General features: G+C 36.0%; 1 protein-coding gene across 3 annotated transcripts in view; it reads right to left on the minus strand.

Annotated features, from left to right (window-relative positions):
* The window catches only part of UBR3 (ubiquitin protein ligase E3 component n-recognin 3), a 309,463-nt gene that overhangs the window by 78,742 nt on the left and 215,600 nt on the right, over nt 1-15,121 (minus strand). For 2 of the 3 annotated variants that reach the window (XM_027865976.1, XM_027865975.1), the window contains exons 27-29: nt 12,540-12,650; nt 7,626-7,838; nt 4,451-4,587 (exon numbers count right to left, since the gene is read on the minus strand). In XM_027865976.1, the coding sequence (XP_027721777.1) occupies nt 4,451-4,587; nt 7,626-7,838; nt 12,540-12,650 (461 nt within the window). The remainder of the gene's footprint in view (nt 1-4,450; nt 4,588-7,625; nt 7,839-12,539; nt 12,651-15,121) is intronic. The other variant, XM_027865977.1, reaches the window with a different exon arrangement.

Consider the following 15,121-nt stretch of genomic DNA (forward strand, 5'->3'; position numbering starts at 1 on the left):
ACCCTAAATCAGCCCTCAAGAAGTTTACATTGCACAGAGAATACAAAGAGAAGAAAAGCCTTGTACTTTTCATCTCTGTATTCCCAACCTTTAGCACAGTGCCTTAATATAGGAGATATTTAATAAATGTTAGTTGAATTGAATTGGTTTAATCTGCCTCTTTTTGGTCATAAAATGGCAAAAACAAAAGTTTTATATGTTTTCTACAAAGTTACTATCCTCTTGAAAAATTATGGTCAGTATTCAAGCTCACAATTTTGTTCCCTTTTTGGTTCAGTGTTATTAAGAGATTTCTGTAAAGAGGGGAAAATGTACCTCAGAATTTAAGGCAACACAAATATTTCTCAATGTATTATTTAGAGTAAAAGGGGGTTAAAGTTTATGTACAATACATTCCCATTTAGTCAGAATCCAAACCCTTGGAAATCTCAAATAATCAGAATTTTCTACACTTTAATAAGAGATAAGAACCAGGAAGAGGAACTGATCTTGTGCTTATTTTAAAAAGAGCATGAGCACATTCCAGATTATGTATTATGATCCATAAAGAAGGTGTCCAATTTCCTAGAATAACTACAGACCTACAATACTATAGAGTGATCATAAAATCATTAAGTGACATTTATATACCAATTTAAAATTTACAAAGTGTTTTATAAGCATTATCTCAGTTAAGACTAGTGATAAGACTAAAGAGAGTTCTCAGATACTACAAGATCTTTGAAGATTAATTATCCATGGATGCTCTTCTCGGACAACCCTCAAGTAACCAGGATAATAAATAAACTAGAATATCACATTTCCTACTACTCTGGAAGTTTAACATATTCAAACGATGTCATCTTTCTACATAAACTATGTACTTACCACTTAAGTTTCAAATCACAATTAAAATCACATATCTTATGTTCATTTTCCCCTCAATATATAATTTATTATTCATGGATCTGAAAAACAAGCTATAAATACTACCATCTTTCATTGACAGTATGCTGAGCAGAATATTTCTCATTTTAAAATTTATTTTGGTTCTGTGACCCATCCTTATCATTTTTAATATCATGTTCTGTGCTTACCCTTGGGCAAGTCATTTAATCTCTCTGAGTCTCAGTTTCATCATCTGTAACATGGGATTAATTGACTGAAGGACCTAGCTGTTATTCTATTTATTACTGAAACTAAATCAGAAACATCTTCAGTTTGGTTTGGAGAAAAGAAACCCTTTTCTTAGAGAGGGGTAACCTATAGAATATTTTGTGTTACATTAATGGAAAAGTCAACTTCATTGAAGTTTATTACTAATGTAGAAAAAACACCTGTTTGTACTGTGTGTCCTGTAGTACAAATACGTTCTGTTATGAACAACTTATTGATAGGCACTGTTTTTGGAATTAATTACTTAAGTATCATCCCAAGTTTTTTATTATAATTGGAGTAAAGTCAGCCTTTATAAGCAAATTCATTTCTATAACTAAGCTGTACTCAAGGGTGGAAAACCTCTACCTACAAGAATGTTGTTACTTGTATTTTCATGTTTCTATACCATCTAATCCTTCTAAAGGAACTGGAATCAGAGTGGAAACTTTTGAGAAAGTAACAAGACCAGATAATCCTGTGTGTCAAATGTAAATGATTCTAATGGGTCTCTTGGTTTCTTTCTTTGTTCTCCCCCATTCTGACATTTCTTTTAATTCTCCTTATATTTGGGCCCCAAACATTGAACTTGCTTGTAAGATCTGTCTTCCAGACTACAAGCCATTCACCTACAGTTGGTAGCAAGCAGTGGATACCAGTCCACGTCTACCCACCATCCCCTGGATGTAGCCTATGCTCGGTTCTAGTCCACCTCCTCTTCCCCAGGACCCAGAGAGGCAGGGATAGCTCTACGCCCCTTGCCAACAGGAAGCAGTTTCAGAAGCCAAGGCTTTCTCCCCTTGCCCCAAAAGATTTTGGGTCCCGTTTGTTTGAGGGAGTGGTGGGACCTGGACTTCAAAAAGCCCTAAGACCATGTCTAAGCAACGCAGAGTCCCACCCCTCCACCCCCCCCATAAGAAAATTTTCTCCTTGTTACAGGCACAGACAGAGTTGATCCTGTAATTGCTCTGATAAAAGCTATCTCAGGGGTTCCTGCCCCAAGGACTCTTTCCCTGGTGCCTGGCCCAAGGACTCTGTCCCAGGCTATCTTGTCCCCTCAACAAACTCCCTGAGTTTTCCCATACATTCCAGCAGTCCAGAACCTGGATATGCTGACCACTTCCTAATCTCACCCAATCCTCCACCTAATTAGTATACTTGGCACCCTTTCCCTGTCCCTTTTCTATATAAGCTTTAGATTCAACCCTATTAAGCTGCAAGTTCCCCAAAGGAACTTTGCCTGCTATTACTGGTGTTAAAATAATTTTAACTTTTTGCCACTTGACTGAAAGAAGACCTGAGTGTGTGAATTCAATCCAGGCAACTCTGCTTTGGCATTCTTGGGATCCCAGAACCCCTAACCTCTTCAGCACTACCAACCTCAAACAGCTTTGAAGGCCAAGTGGGATAATTTATGCAAAGTACTTTTAAAAATCATCAAATACTAGTATTATATTACTTGTGTCACCAGTTTGTGTTTACATTTGTCACTCGTTCCCAAGGAGTTACGGTTTGGCCACTAGCTGGCACTGGTATTACTCTTTCTGAAGTGAGCAGAGTGGCTGCATATGAAGTCACAACTTAAATTCTTTTCAGAAGGAAGGGTTTATGGAGAGAAATTTAAAGAAATACATCACTATTTTCTTAACAAATTAAAAGCCTTTTATTATAAATATGTAATTCTGAAGTGAATTTTTATTAAAGGCCGACTATAACACACTTTGCTATAATCAAAGATTTCCCTTTAAAGCAATAGGTAAAAGAAACAAAAGACCTGTCATGTCAACAGGAACCTTAAACAAACTCTAGAAAAGGATCATGAAAATTCCAAAGGACCCATGATGAAAAATACTCTCTCCCCTCCAAGGAGAGAACTAATGAACTCTTTTTTCCCCTACTTTTACTGACTTTTCCCCTATTTTTCTTTTTTGTAATTATGTAATATTTTATTTTTCTCCAATTACATGTAAAAAAATTTTTAACATTTGTCTTTTTTTAAATTTTGAGTTGCAAATTCTCCTCCTGCCTCTCCTTCCTCCCTCATTGATAAGACAAGCAATTTGATATAGGTTATACATATGTGTCATGTTAAACATATTTCCATATTAGTCATACTGTAAAAGAAAAAATAGATCAAAAAGAAAAAATCAGAAAAATAAAGTAAAAGTATGCTTCAATCTGTATTCAGACTCCAAGAACTGATGCACTCTGAGCATGCTTTTTTCACTTCCTTTATTTTTCTTGCTTTTTTGTTTGTTTGTTTATTCAACATGGCTAATATGTTTTGCATGATTTCATTATGTATGAATTCTTAATGGGTGGGGAAGGGACAGGAGAGAGGGAGAAAAATTGGAACTCAAAAATTTTTTAAACAAATGTTACAAATAAAAAATTTTTTTTTAAATTTCTTTAAAGAACTGGATCATAAAACCAGAGAAACTGACAATAATTAACTGCTACAGAAAAGGTCAGCAAAAAATCTCTCATTGAATGTCAATTTGTCTTCTGTTTGCCATTATTTCCCTTGGGACAAACTTCTTCAAAACTTCTAAGTAGACATATTCCTCAATACTTCATATCCACAACTAAATTAGGTTATTTTCATTTAATTTGGGAGATGAAGGGCAACAAAATCTCATATGCATCCTGCTAGCAACAGATTGTGGAATACAGCTGGCTTTCTCTTCTTTCATTTGACTCTCTGGTCCAATTAAGCTACTTTTCAACTGTTATCACCTTTGTATAGATGCTATTTTAAAAAATAAAAACTTAAAAATATTAAATACTTTAAAATTTCTCTTCTCTGGGCTTCTACAGTTAAATGAGGGCCAAGATAGAACAAGCTCAGCTTTCTTCTCCCTACTTTGTTCACTGCACAGGTAAATATAATGTTTTGGGGAACAAACCTGTCTCTTTTTGCATATAGGTCTGACAAACTGAAAACAGTAATTCCTAATATGTAACAGAAACCTTTTAACCAAACGAACTTATTTTGAATTATATAATTTGGAACATTCACCAACAATCCCTGCCTGCCCACCATTCTATAATGCTTAATTCAATATTAACTATAAAAAAATATTCCCAGATTTTATTTTTTTTTCTTAAAAACCACTTAAATGAAATAAGATTTGATATCCACAGGCATAGTGGGAAGTTCTCAACAAGAACAATGATTTAAACCAAGGCCAAAAAAGTATAAAAGGTATCCCTCCTGTTAAGTGAACCTTTGTGACTAGATAAAATAAAGGTCTATTCAACACCAGTGAGTGACAACAACTGAGAAAATGCTTAAAAAATTAAATATTGTACTTACCTAGCTACAGAATACATAAAGAGAAAATCATTGTCTGGTGAGCCAGGAGTCTTGCTATAGTCTGTGTATTTCTTTTGAGTAGTACTTTTGATATCCTTCATTACAGATTCCATTTCTTTACTTAAGTTGGTTTCTGACTAACAATAACAACAACAACAAAAAGTTCACTATATTTTACATTTGTCAACAAAAGTACGATACAAATATATTTTTCATTATTGAAAGACATTGAAAAATTAAAATGTAAAAATTTATAACTGTAGTACAACTATCAGATAACTACATAAATAAACACATAGAGCATTCTTAAGTGCTTACTATGTGGCAGGCATTGCTCTTAGTAGACTTTAAAACACTTTACTGGCATAAAGAAACAAAACCATAAAAGGTTTTTCCCCCTCTTATTTCAATTCTGTAGTTTCCACACCTTATGGCATACTTTGGGGGATACTTTAACAGACAAAGTTTAATCTCTATGCAAATGAAGGGTCTATTTTACCATTTAATGTTTTTCTTTTAAGGCATCTTGCCTCATATTTTAGAGAAAGAACGGAGGTAATCACTCCCTGTGAGCTCCCTGTTCTCTCCCCTCATATAACTCAGATGCCTTCTGCCACTATCTCTTCCTTTATCTCTATCACACCAAGAGGTGGCCTTACTAAGGCCCAACCCTCCATCTACAAAAGCAACCCATTCTATCCCATTTTCTCCAACAGACTGCCCCTCTGCCATCCCCACACTCTCACTTATCTTCAATCTTTCCCTGTCTACTGGCTCCTTCCCTCTTGCCTACAAACATACCCTGGTCTCTCCCATTTCATCCCTGCTAACTATTGTCCTATATCTCTTCTATCTTTTATAGCTAAACTCCTTGGAAAGGTTATCTACAAAAGGTTCTTCCACTTTTACTCTCTCACTCTCTTCTTAATCCCCTATAATCCAGCATCCTATCTCATCATTCCACCAAACCGTTCTCCTCCTCCAAAGTAAACAATGATCTCAATTGCCAAAATCGAATGGCCTTTTCTCAGTCTTCATTCATTTTGACCTCTCTACAGCCTTTGATACTACTGCTGATATTCTTCTTGATATTCTCACGTCTCTAGGATTTTGGGACACGACTCTCTCCTGGTTGTCCTACCTACAGACTACTCCTTCTCAGTCTCCATTACTGGATCTTCCTCCAGATTATGCCCTCTAACCATAGATGTCCACAAGGTTCTGTCCTGGGGTCCTCTTCTCTTCTCCCTCTACACTTCTTCATTGGATCTCATCAGCTTCCATGAATTTAGCTACTATCTCTATGCTGATATTCAGAACTACCTATCCTGCTCTAACCTCTTTGCTGATCTTCAGCCTCACATCTCCAACTACCTTTCAGACATCTCAAACTAAATCTCCAATAGACATCTTAAACTCAATGTGTCCAAAACTGAACTCATTATCTTTCCCCCTAAATCCTCCCTTATTCTTCCTAACTTCCCCCTATTTCTGTCTAGGGCAATACCATCCTCCTTAGGCTCATAACCTTAGGTGTCATCCTTGACTCTTCAATATTTTTCAACTCCCATATCCAATCTGCAGCAAGGTCTGTTGATTTCACTTTTGCAACATCTCTCAAATACATCCCCTTCTCTCCTCTGATACTGTCATAACCCTAGTATAGGCCCTCTTCAACTCAGGCCTGGAGTATTACAGTAGCTTGCTGGTCGATCTGCCTACCTCAAGCCACTCCCAACTCCAATCCATCCTCCATTCAAGCCAGCAAAGTGATTTTCCTAAAATGCAAATCCAGTCATGTCTCCCTCCTCGCCCCCAACTCAATAAACTCCAATAGCCCTCTACTGCCTCTAGGATCAAATGGCTGTTTGGCCCTTCATAACCAATCCTCCTAACCTCTTTCCAGTTTTCTTATCCTTACTCCCTGCCACATATTCTTCGATCCAGTGACATTGGCCTCCCTGTTGTACTATGAACAAGACATTCTATCTCTTGACTGTAGGCATTTTCTCTGACTGTCCTCCATGTCTGGAATACTCCCTCTCTTCATCTTCATCTACGGGCTTCCTTCAAGTCTCAATTAAAATCCCACTTTCTACAGGAAGCCTTTCCCAACCCCTCTTAATTCTAGTTCCTTCCCTCTTTTAATTATTTCCTATATATAGACTGTTGTCTCCCCAGTTAGACTGTAAGCTCCTTGAGGGCAGGGACTGTCTTTTGCCTCTTTTTTTTTTTAATCACTAGTGCTTAGTACAATGCCTGAAACATAGTAGGCATTTAACAAAAATTTATTGACTGACTGACTTTTAAAGTAACAAAGAATGCCTCACTTTGAGAAAATCTAATACATGCAAATCTAAATACACTGCAAGATAATTTCACCTTACAAATTATTTTCAAATGACAGTGGAAGACGTTAGACAATTCCTTCAAATACCTAGCCCCCCCAGTGATTATTCAACTTATAAAAATTCAAAACATTTAACTTTCCATGAACATATTTATTTAACGAGATCAAGCATAACTATATGTTGGAGGCTCATTACCTTATGGGTCTAGACCCCACAATTATTTTAAAGGTAAAACTGTATTATAAGGAAAAACTTCTGTTATTTATAATGGTAAATAAACACCATGGAGAGAAATCTAAGAAAAAACAACAGTATGCAAGATAATACAACTATACTATAACAGTTGGTGTTACATGGAAGATCCAGGCTGTTGGGATGCTTAATATATAATCTTTTTCATTTATATACTTTCATAAATATCTGCATATTAACAAATATACATATATAGTTCTGTATAAAATATGTTATTAATAGGTTTATTTGTAAACTAAATTGTGCTTTTCATCACAAAGAAATAACATATGAGATGTCTATAATACAATTCTATGAAAAGTACCTAAGTACATAAAAACATATGGGTTTTCACAATCTGGAAAATACAATATTAAAACTATAACAATTTAGACAGAAGATAATTACAGCTTTTGGTAATAACATGTTCTACTATTCTTATTTTTTGTTTTTGCTCAATAAAATAACAGAAGTCGGAACCTTTAAGGCAATTTCCATTAAATTCATAAAAAATATAAATGAGTCACAGAGAGACTGAATAGAAAGGAAGGCTGAAATGTAGAAGCAAATTAACAAGGATCTTTCTGCCTTACACTGATGCTTACTGGGAAAATTCCCAGCTGTTCTTGAAGCTCTTCAACCTCTTTTATGAGCTCTTGCATGCTCTTGTTACTATGACACTGCCAAAGGCTATTTTCCACATTGTTTCCAGGATAACAGGGAAGAACACTGTTAGCAAATTGACGACAGAGTGGGCATGTGAATTCTCCTTTCTCCACTGAGAAACCCTGAAGAACCTGGTCATTCTAAAAAGACAGAATAAATGTCAAAATTGTGCTAACAAATGTATGTACATATTTACAGAAAGACAAAGCTATGACATTACATTTTTGAAGGGAGTTTTTTCAGAGGGAATTAACTTCAAAAATAAAGGAAATATAAATTTGGTAATCTTAAAAAAAACAGTAATAGCCAGTCTCAAGTACTTTCATGAACAACAAAAACGTCACCTTTCAAAAAATTTCTCAAATCACAAAAGTCACACAAGTATGACCTTCACCAATGAAATAGTTTAAAACAGTATTCTGAGTTCAGTCTTAAGTACTCTAATTAGAATGCTATCAAAAACTGTGTACTCTCCTCTGAGAGAGAAAGGGGGAGGAACACATACAATGTGGAAAGTAATACTAGCCAGTAGGTCAACGAAATCACCACCTGAGTAATAAGAGGCCTATCATCTTAGTCATCATTTTCCAGACATGTCTATGAGTGCCTCAATTATAAGAAGATAGCTAGACCTGTTTTACTTGCAATGAAGGGCTCCATAAGTGTACAAGAGCAGTAGACCTACTATTTGTTCATGACTTTGGCTACTTATATGGCACTGGAAGTCAGCCTGTTTCACCTCCAAATCTCTCAAGTATTCATTTACCATGGGGACTACAGTGTACATGGTGAATAAAGAAAAAAATCAGTAACTAAGGGTAGAAGACATAAAGAGCATGCTCTGGGTAGACAAATGAACCATTGTTATTATTATGATAACATTTCCAAAACAGGCTGTAGGTATTACAGTCATGATAACAGAAAGTAAAGCCCAGAAGATATCATCTAGGGATTGATTCATGTGTTCTATCTATCCATCAGACTGAGAGTGATATGCTATGGACAGGGAAATCTTTACTTAGTAATAATATAGGAAATGAACATGTCCAGGAGTCCTATGAGTATACTATCTAGGAAAATAAGGTAAACTCTGTACCTCAGAGGCGATATGAGAGAGAAGACCAAGGAGATGAAAAACCTTCAGGAATAGGCAAGTAGCCTCAGCAGTGGTGAGAGGTCCAGAAGAGAAAAAGAAGTGAGCCACCTTGGCTACCACCAAAATGTCACTATATATCTAACACAGGGGCAGATCCTTGACAAAATCGTTCATTTGTATTCCTAGCATCTATTATATTCTAATTTATAAAAGGTACTTAATAAATGTTTTTGATTAATTACTGCCACCCAGGGATAGGTGAGAGTTAAAAAGTATTGCAACAAGCCTAATGGTCATTCCACAAGATTCTTGGCCAAAGCATATGTTTCACAAGACTGGATATGCTAACAGATGTCATAGTCACATCCACAAAGAGTCATAGGGGATTATGTGTAAAGTCTTGAACAGACCCCTGTGGCCCACCACTGGACCATGCATGGTTGCAAAGACGGAACATCACCTATCAGACCTCTCCAGGAGGTACACAGTGATATGAGGAGATTCAAAGAAGCCCAGAGATTTAGTTTCCTGTTGGTATAGTTGTTGTGACTTCCTGACAGATAGACATTTCCCACCAGCAGCACTGCTTTTGGACTTCTTTGAACCTCTTCATCATGGCATTCTTTCCCCAGGAAACTCATCATTGGGAAATCTCATTATCTTGCAATATTGAATCAGTATCCTATGCCCTCAATCTGTCTGGTACTCACACCTAATCAGTAGCCTCTGCTTCTCTGATTGGACCCCCTGACTGGAAGGCAGAGCCTTGGAATCCAGCACCTCCAAATAAGAAAAGAGCTCAGTATAGTCTTCTCCCCATTTCCCACCAGCTACACTACCTTTGGATTTCTTCAGATGTCTTCTTCCTGCCCCTAGGCCAGGTACCTACCTCCTCTCCCTTTTCAGTTTCCTTTTAATGTGTTGCCTCTACTTACGAGACTGTAAGCTCCTTGAGGATAGGGACTTATTGTATCCCCATGCTTAGCACAGTGCCTGGCACCTTAGATACATTGTTTTCTATAATGAGAAGTTTCCAGAGATACAAAAATATCAAGATAAGGGCTAAGGTAAAACATTTCTTCAGGTCATTTAATGTAGGTTCCTGCTCTAGCATCCACTACAAAGTCATGAGAAGCTATAGCAGATAAGTAAGAGGAACCACTAAGAGAACCCAGAGATCCTACAATGTTAGTAGTTCTTACAAAGCCAAGGAATACAATTTCTTAGCTGGAACTGCATCCCTCATGGCCACACAGATTCCACTTTCTATGGATGTCTACAGATAGATTCCTTGCCAACATATATGTTCCCAAATCTCTGTGTCTTCTTCATCAAACTGGCATTTCCTCAGATTTGTTACATATCTTATGCCACCCTATGAATTGATTACTACAGGTATTATTAACTGTATTTTGTAGTTAAGGAAATCGAGGCTCAGAGAGGTTAAGTGACTTTCCCATGGTCACACAGCTAGTCAAGAAACAGAATCTGAATTTAGAATGTTGGCATTTGAACCCAGTATACCCTCTAATCTACAATTTGAAATAGTTCTTTCAATCAACCAATATGACCATGCATGTCAGTTAGTGAACCCTGATCCCTTGCCTACTATATTGTTATCATCCAGATTTTACCATCACTCTGGATACACAGTGCACACAGTAAAATAATTTATTCATACAGGTCACCTGATAATAGGCATTTTGGTATGGGGGGGAGAGGAAGAGAGGGAGAGTGAGGGGATGAATTACAAAAGGCTGATCCACTGCTACCCTGCAAGCAAACTTCAGAGGCCTTGAAGATGTCATATCCATTGGAGCAGACCTCTGAGGAAAATGCTACATTCTGAAATATTTGCAACTTTGTAGGAAGCAAGGAGCTAGTTCCAGCAGAGACTACAGACATTCGCTCTGCTTTTCAGCCTACCTGAATCAGCTAGAGTACCCTGGGAGAGAGATGGGGTGCCTTTCTATTCCTATAGTGGTAGCATCATAAGTATAAGTAAAGTTAAAAACAGCTATAGAATAAGATGTCTTTATCAAGATTATCTAGACTGAACTATTACATTTCTCTTCTTTACCATTTCAATCCCTACATCAGTCTTTGGGCTATTAATTCCTATTTTAACTTAACTAACATTTTCATAGAATTGTTATGCTAACCTTTAAGGCCTATTTCCAAAGGCTAGTACCAGTTTGTGTAGTTTTATCTTCCATCAATTTCTGAACAATACGAATTTCTATCTTTTGATCCTTCATGCACTGGGTATACATAGTCTTGCATACCTCAAACATTTGCCTAACTAGGCAAAAGACTCCTCTAGACAAAAAAAAGGACAGGATGAACCAGACCTTTGAGAAAGCAACACATAAGCACAGACCTAATCTTCGTTTATACTACTGATCTCCTTCACTATGCTGTTATTAGCAAATAAATGGAATTATTATTAATATTAAATCAATACTAATAGCTTTGAAAAGCTATGAGTCTTGGGCTTGGTAACCCAACGATTCACAAAATTTAGTTCACTCACTATATGCAACCAACCTCCAAAGTTCCATATAAGGAACATAAAAGTGCAAGTCCCTGCAACCTGTTAGCAGTCATTACCAGCCACAATTAACAAAGCAACTGAATCTTTTGGATTCTGATATTTTTACAATCCCAATCAACAAAGCAGAGTCAAAAGCAGTGCCAGAGACTGTAAAAAATTACACAATGCAAATCAAAACCAGACTTCTTGTGTGCAGGTCACAGGTGTAATTTTTCAATCGCAACTGTATACCTAAATGAAGAGCACCATTAATACTATTATCTTTGTTTAGTTTTATATAGATTATACATCTATGGTATAAGAATTTAATTCTACACACATTTACCATGCAAGAGACTAACTATACTAGGCCCTAGACACAAAACTAAAAAAAATTGTACAGTCCTTTGGCCACAAGGAGCTCATAATCTAATAGGAAGGATATGATATTTTGCCACTGATCATAATAGCTGATATTTACTTAAGATTTTCATACATACTTCACTTGATCCTCATAACAACCCTATAAAATAAGTATTAAAGGTTTTATTATCCCCATTTTACAGATGAGGAAACTAGAGCTTAAAGAGATTAAGTGACTTGCTTATATTATACAACTTAGAAAATATTAGAGCTAGTACTCAAACCCAGGTCTCTCCTGAGTCCAAAAGCAACACCCTTTTCAAACAGAAATACAAACAAAATTAGGCATGATACAAGGGAAAATATAATAGAAGCAGAGGAGAAAAACAAAGTGCTCTGGGACAAGCTAAAGAGACAGCCGAAGGGCACAAAAGCCAGCTAAAGGAAGAAGCTATGCAGCATCTGAGGTAGGCCTTGAAGAAAGATTCATTTTATGACTCAGCCTTATGAATAATGACATCCTTTAACCCTTCTCAATCAAGAGTTATTGTAATTTTTGTGAGTAACTTAGGTGTGATGTTCCCTCAAAGGATCAGGGACCAAGCCTGAGAAACAGGAGGTTAAATAGAATCAATTCCATTCTGTTCAATAAATGTTTGTTAAGCATCTCCTCTTTGCAAGGCTCTGAAAAAACAAAAATACAACTAGTACATGTGAACTACCAATTGTCTGAGAGCTGCCACAGCATCATCATAGTTATTAAGCCCAGAGGAAATATCTTGAAACATCTTGGGCCTTAAATGGAAACCAATACCGTAAAACTTTTTTGTATTTTTCTAAGGAACTTACCCGTAATGATTCCATGTATGATTTATGGCAATCTATGTGCAATGTGTGTCCACAAGTTTGTACATAAACACCTCCTTCCCAGCCAATTGATACAGCCTGGAGACAGGAACTCTTAGAAATTAAGCAAAGTACAGCAAGTTGTAAAAATCCACATGTTTAAAGCAATTTACATATACTCATATAAAGCAAAATTATTACATACTTCTTTACTGCTTCAGAATTTATATTTTTATGATATAAAGCAGCATAAAACTTATCTCAAGGTAATCTCTCTTTAAAGTGAAATATTACAAATGTTAGCTCCTGAGGTTCTGATTATTAAATTAGATTATTCTGATTATTAAAAATACGAATATGTCTGATGAAACAATCATACCTCCACAAAACTTAACATCTAAACCATAAATATAATGCAGTTAGGTATAAAAGTAAAATTGTATGGATTTAATTTTTTATCAGGCATATACAACAATGCCCTCATTAACTCGAAAGTCATATAGCAGGCAACCTTGACTTTCAAAAAAAAAATTGCTAAGAATCAGGAAAGAAGCAAAAAAAAAAATTAGAAATGGGCATAGAGCTTTCAAGGACATTATGACAACAGCAAGAAGTGACAGTTCCACATAAAGGAGAGAGACAGAAATATAGACAAAGGACTGCTTAGAGTTATTTAGTGTGAGGGTAAATAGCTCTACATTCCTCAATAGACCCTAAGAACATCACTGTACCTAGCCTAATACAATAATGTTCAGATAATTCTTGAGTCATCAAGGTCAATTTGTATTATAATATTTTGCTTAACAAGGATGCAATTGTTCAATGTATTTTCAAAACTTTTTAACCAAAATTGGTTACGATTTTTTTTTAATTAGTATAAAGGAACGTCTTCAATTATGTGGAAAATTCACTTACGTAGAAAAAACTTCACTCCTTTTTTTCCCCCTCTATTTTGATATAAATCAACAGCTCTATGAGTATTCTAAAAGCATAGTGCCCTTGATTATGGATATATTTAAAGTATATTAGAATCCAGTTTAAAACATTAAACATAGGTTTAGGAAGAACAGAACAAACCTCGTTTCTTAGTACATAGCTTTTTAAAAAAACAAAAAACTAATGTGCTGTTGGTTAACCAATAATGTGCTAGAACTTTTTCCTCCAAAAGTTTTGACATGATAAACTAGAGCCCTAAAATAATTTTTTAAGATGTCACTCATGGGATAGCTAGGTGGTGCAGTGGATAGAGCACCAGCTCTGGAGTCAGGAGGACCTGAGTTCAAATCCAGCCTCAGGCACTTGACACTTACTAGCTGTGTGACCCTGGGCAAGTCACTTAATCCCATTGCCTCGCACCGCCCTCCAAAAATGTCACTCTTATTTTTCTAAAAGTTCAGGCTGAAACAGTAGCAACTGCCATCAGGATAGTAATTCTAAAGGGAAGTAAAACAGGATCTTGACAGATGTTTGGTGTGACAATGATAAACAGGAGACCTCTTTTAATTTATCTGCTTTCCTAAACAGTGCCAAGGAGTTCCAAATGTCTATTCAATAGTGATATTAGCAGCTAGGTGTCACATCAGATAAAGTGCTAGGCCCGGAATAAGGAGGACCCCGAGTTCAAATACAGCCTTAGACATTTCCTAGCTGTGTGACCCTGGGAAAATTACTGAACCATTCTCTGCTTCCCTTTCCCCAAAAGCAAAATGGGGATTATACTAACACCTACCTTGTGGGTTATTGTGAGGATCAAATGAGATAATTTGTAACATATTTAATACAGTACCTGGCACATAGCAAGCACTTAAAAAATGCTTGTTCCCTTCTGATAGGGCCTAAAAAGATAAATTTCTCATATACATGTGTGTGCATGCATGTATATGTGTATATACACATATGTATGTGTATATAATATATACATATGTATGTGTATATAATATATACACACGTATACATGCCTATATTTTCATACATACCATGTATATGCCTTTATGTTAGACATATAAAATATGTGAAAGGTAATATAAAACATAATCCTCCTCTGGTTTTTTTGTACTAGAATGTTAACGTTTGAAAAGTTTAAGTTCATAATAAAAAAAAGAGAAAAATAAAATAAAGTGCATACAATTTTTTTTAAAGGGCATGTAGTATGGCAGTATATCTCAATGAAAATCATAGGACGAAAAATCTGAGAATCACTAAATGGAGAGGGGTGAGCTTAAAACAAGATCCTCCTTAAAAATTAATTTTATAAGGAAAAAAAACCTGCAACATTTAATGAAAGAAACATTTATTAAGTACCTATTATATCCAAAGTGCTCTATGATAATAGAGTACAAGTTACATTGTACAAATGAACTCAATCTCAAAAAGCCTTATCTAAATTTTCAACTAAATATCAAAACTTATTTTTCCTTTCAAAGGATGGAAGGGAAGGAGGGAGGGAGGTAAAGGGAGGGAGCAAAAGAGAGAGAAGGAGAGAGAGAAAGAGAGAGACAGAGAGAGAGGGAGGGAAAAAAGGGAGGGAGGGAGGGAGAGAGGAAGGAAGGAAGGAAGGAAGGAAGGAAGGAAGGAAGGAAGGAAGG

Source organism: Vombatus ursinus, unplaced genomic scaffold, assembly GCF_900497805.2.
Source record: "Vombatus ursinus unplaced genomic scaffold, bare-nosed wombat genome assembly UNPS02014779.1, whole genome shotgun sequence".
Taxonomy (NCBI): Eukaryota; Metazoa; Chordata; class Mammalia; order Diprotodontia; family Vombatidae; genus Vombatus; species Vombatus ursinus.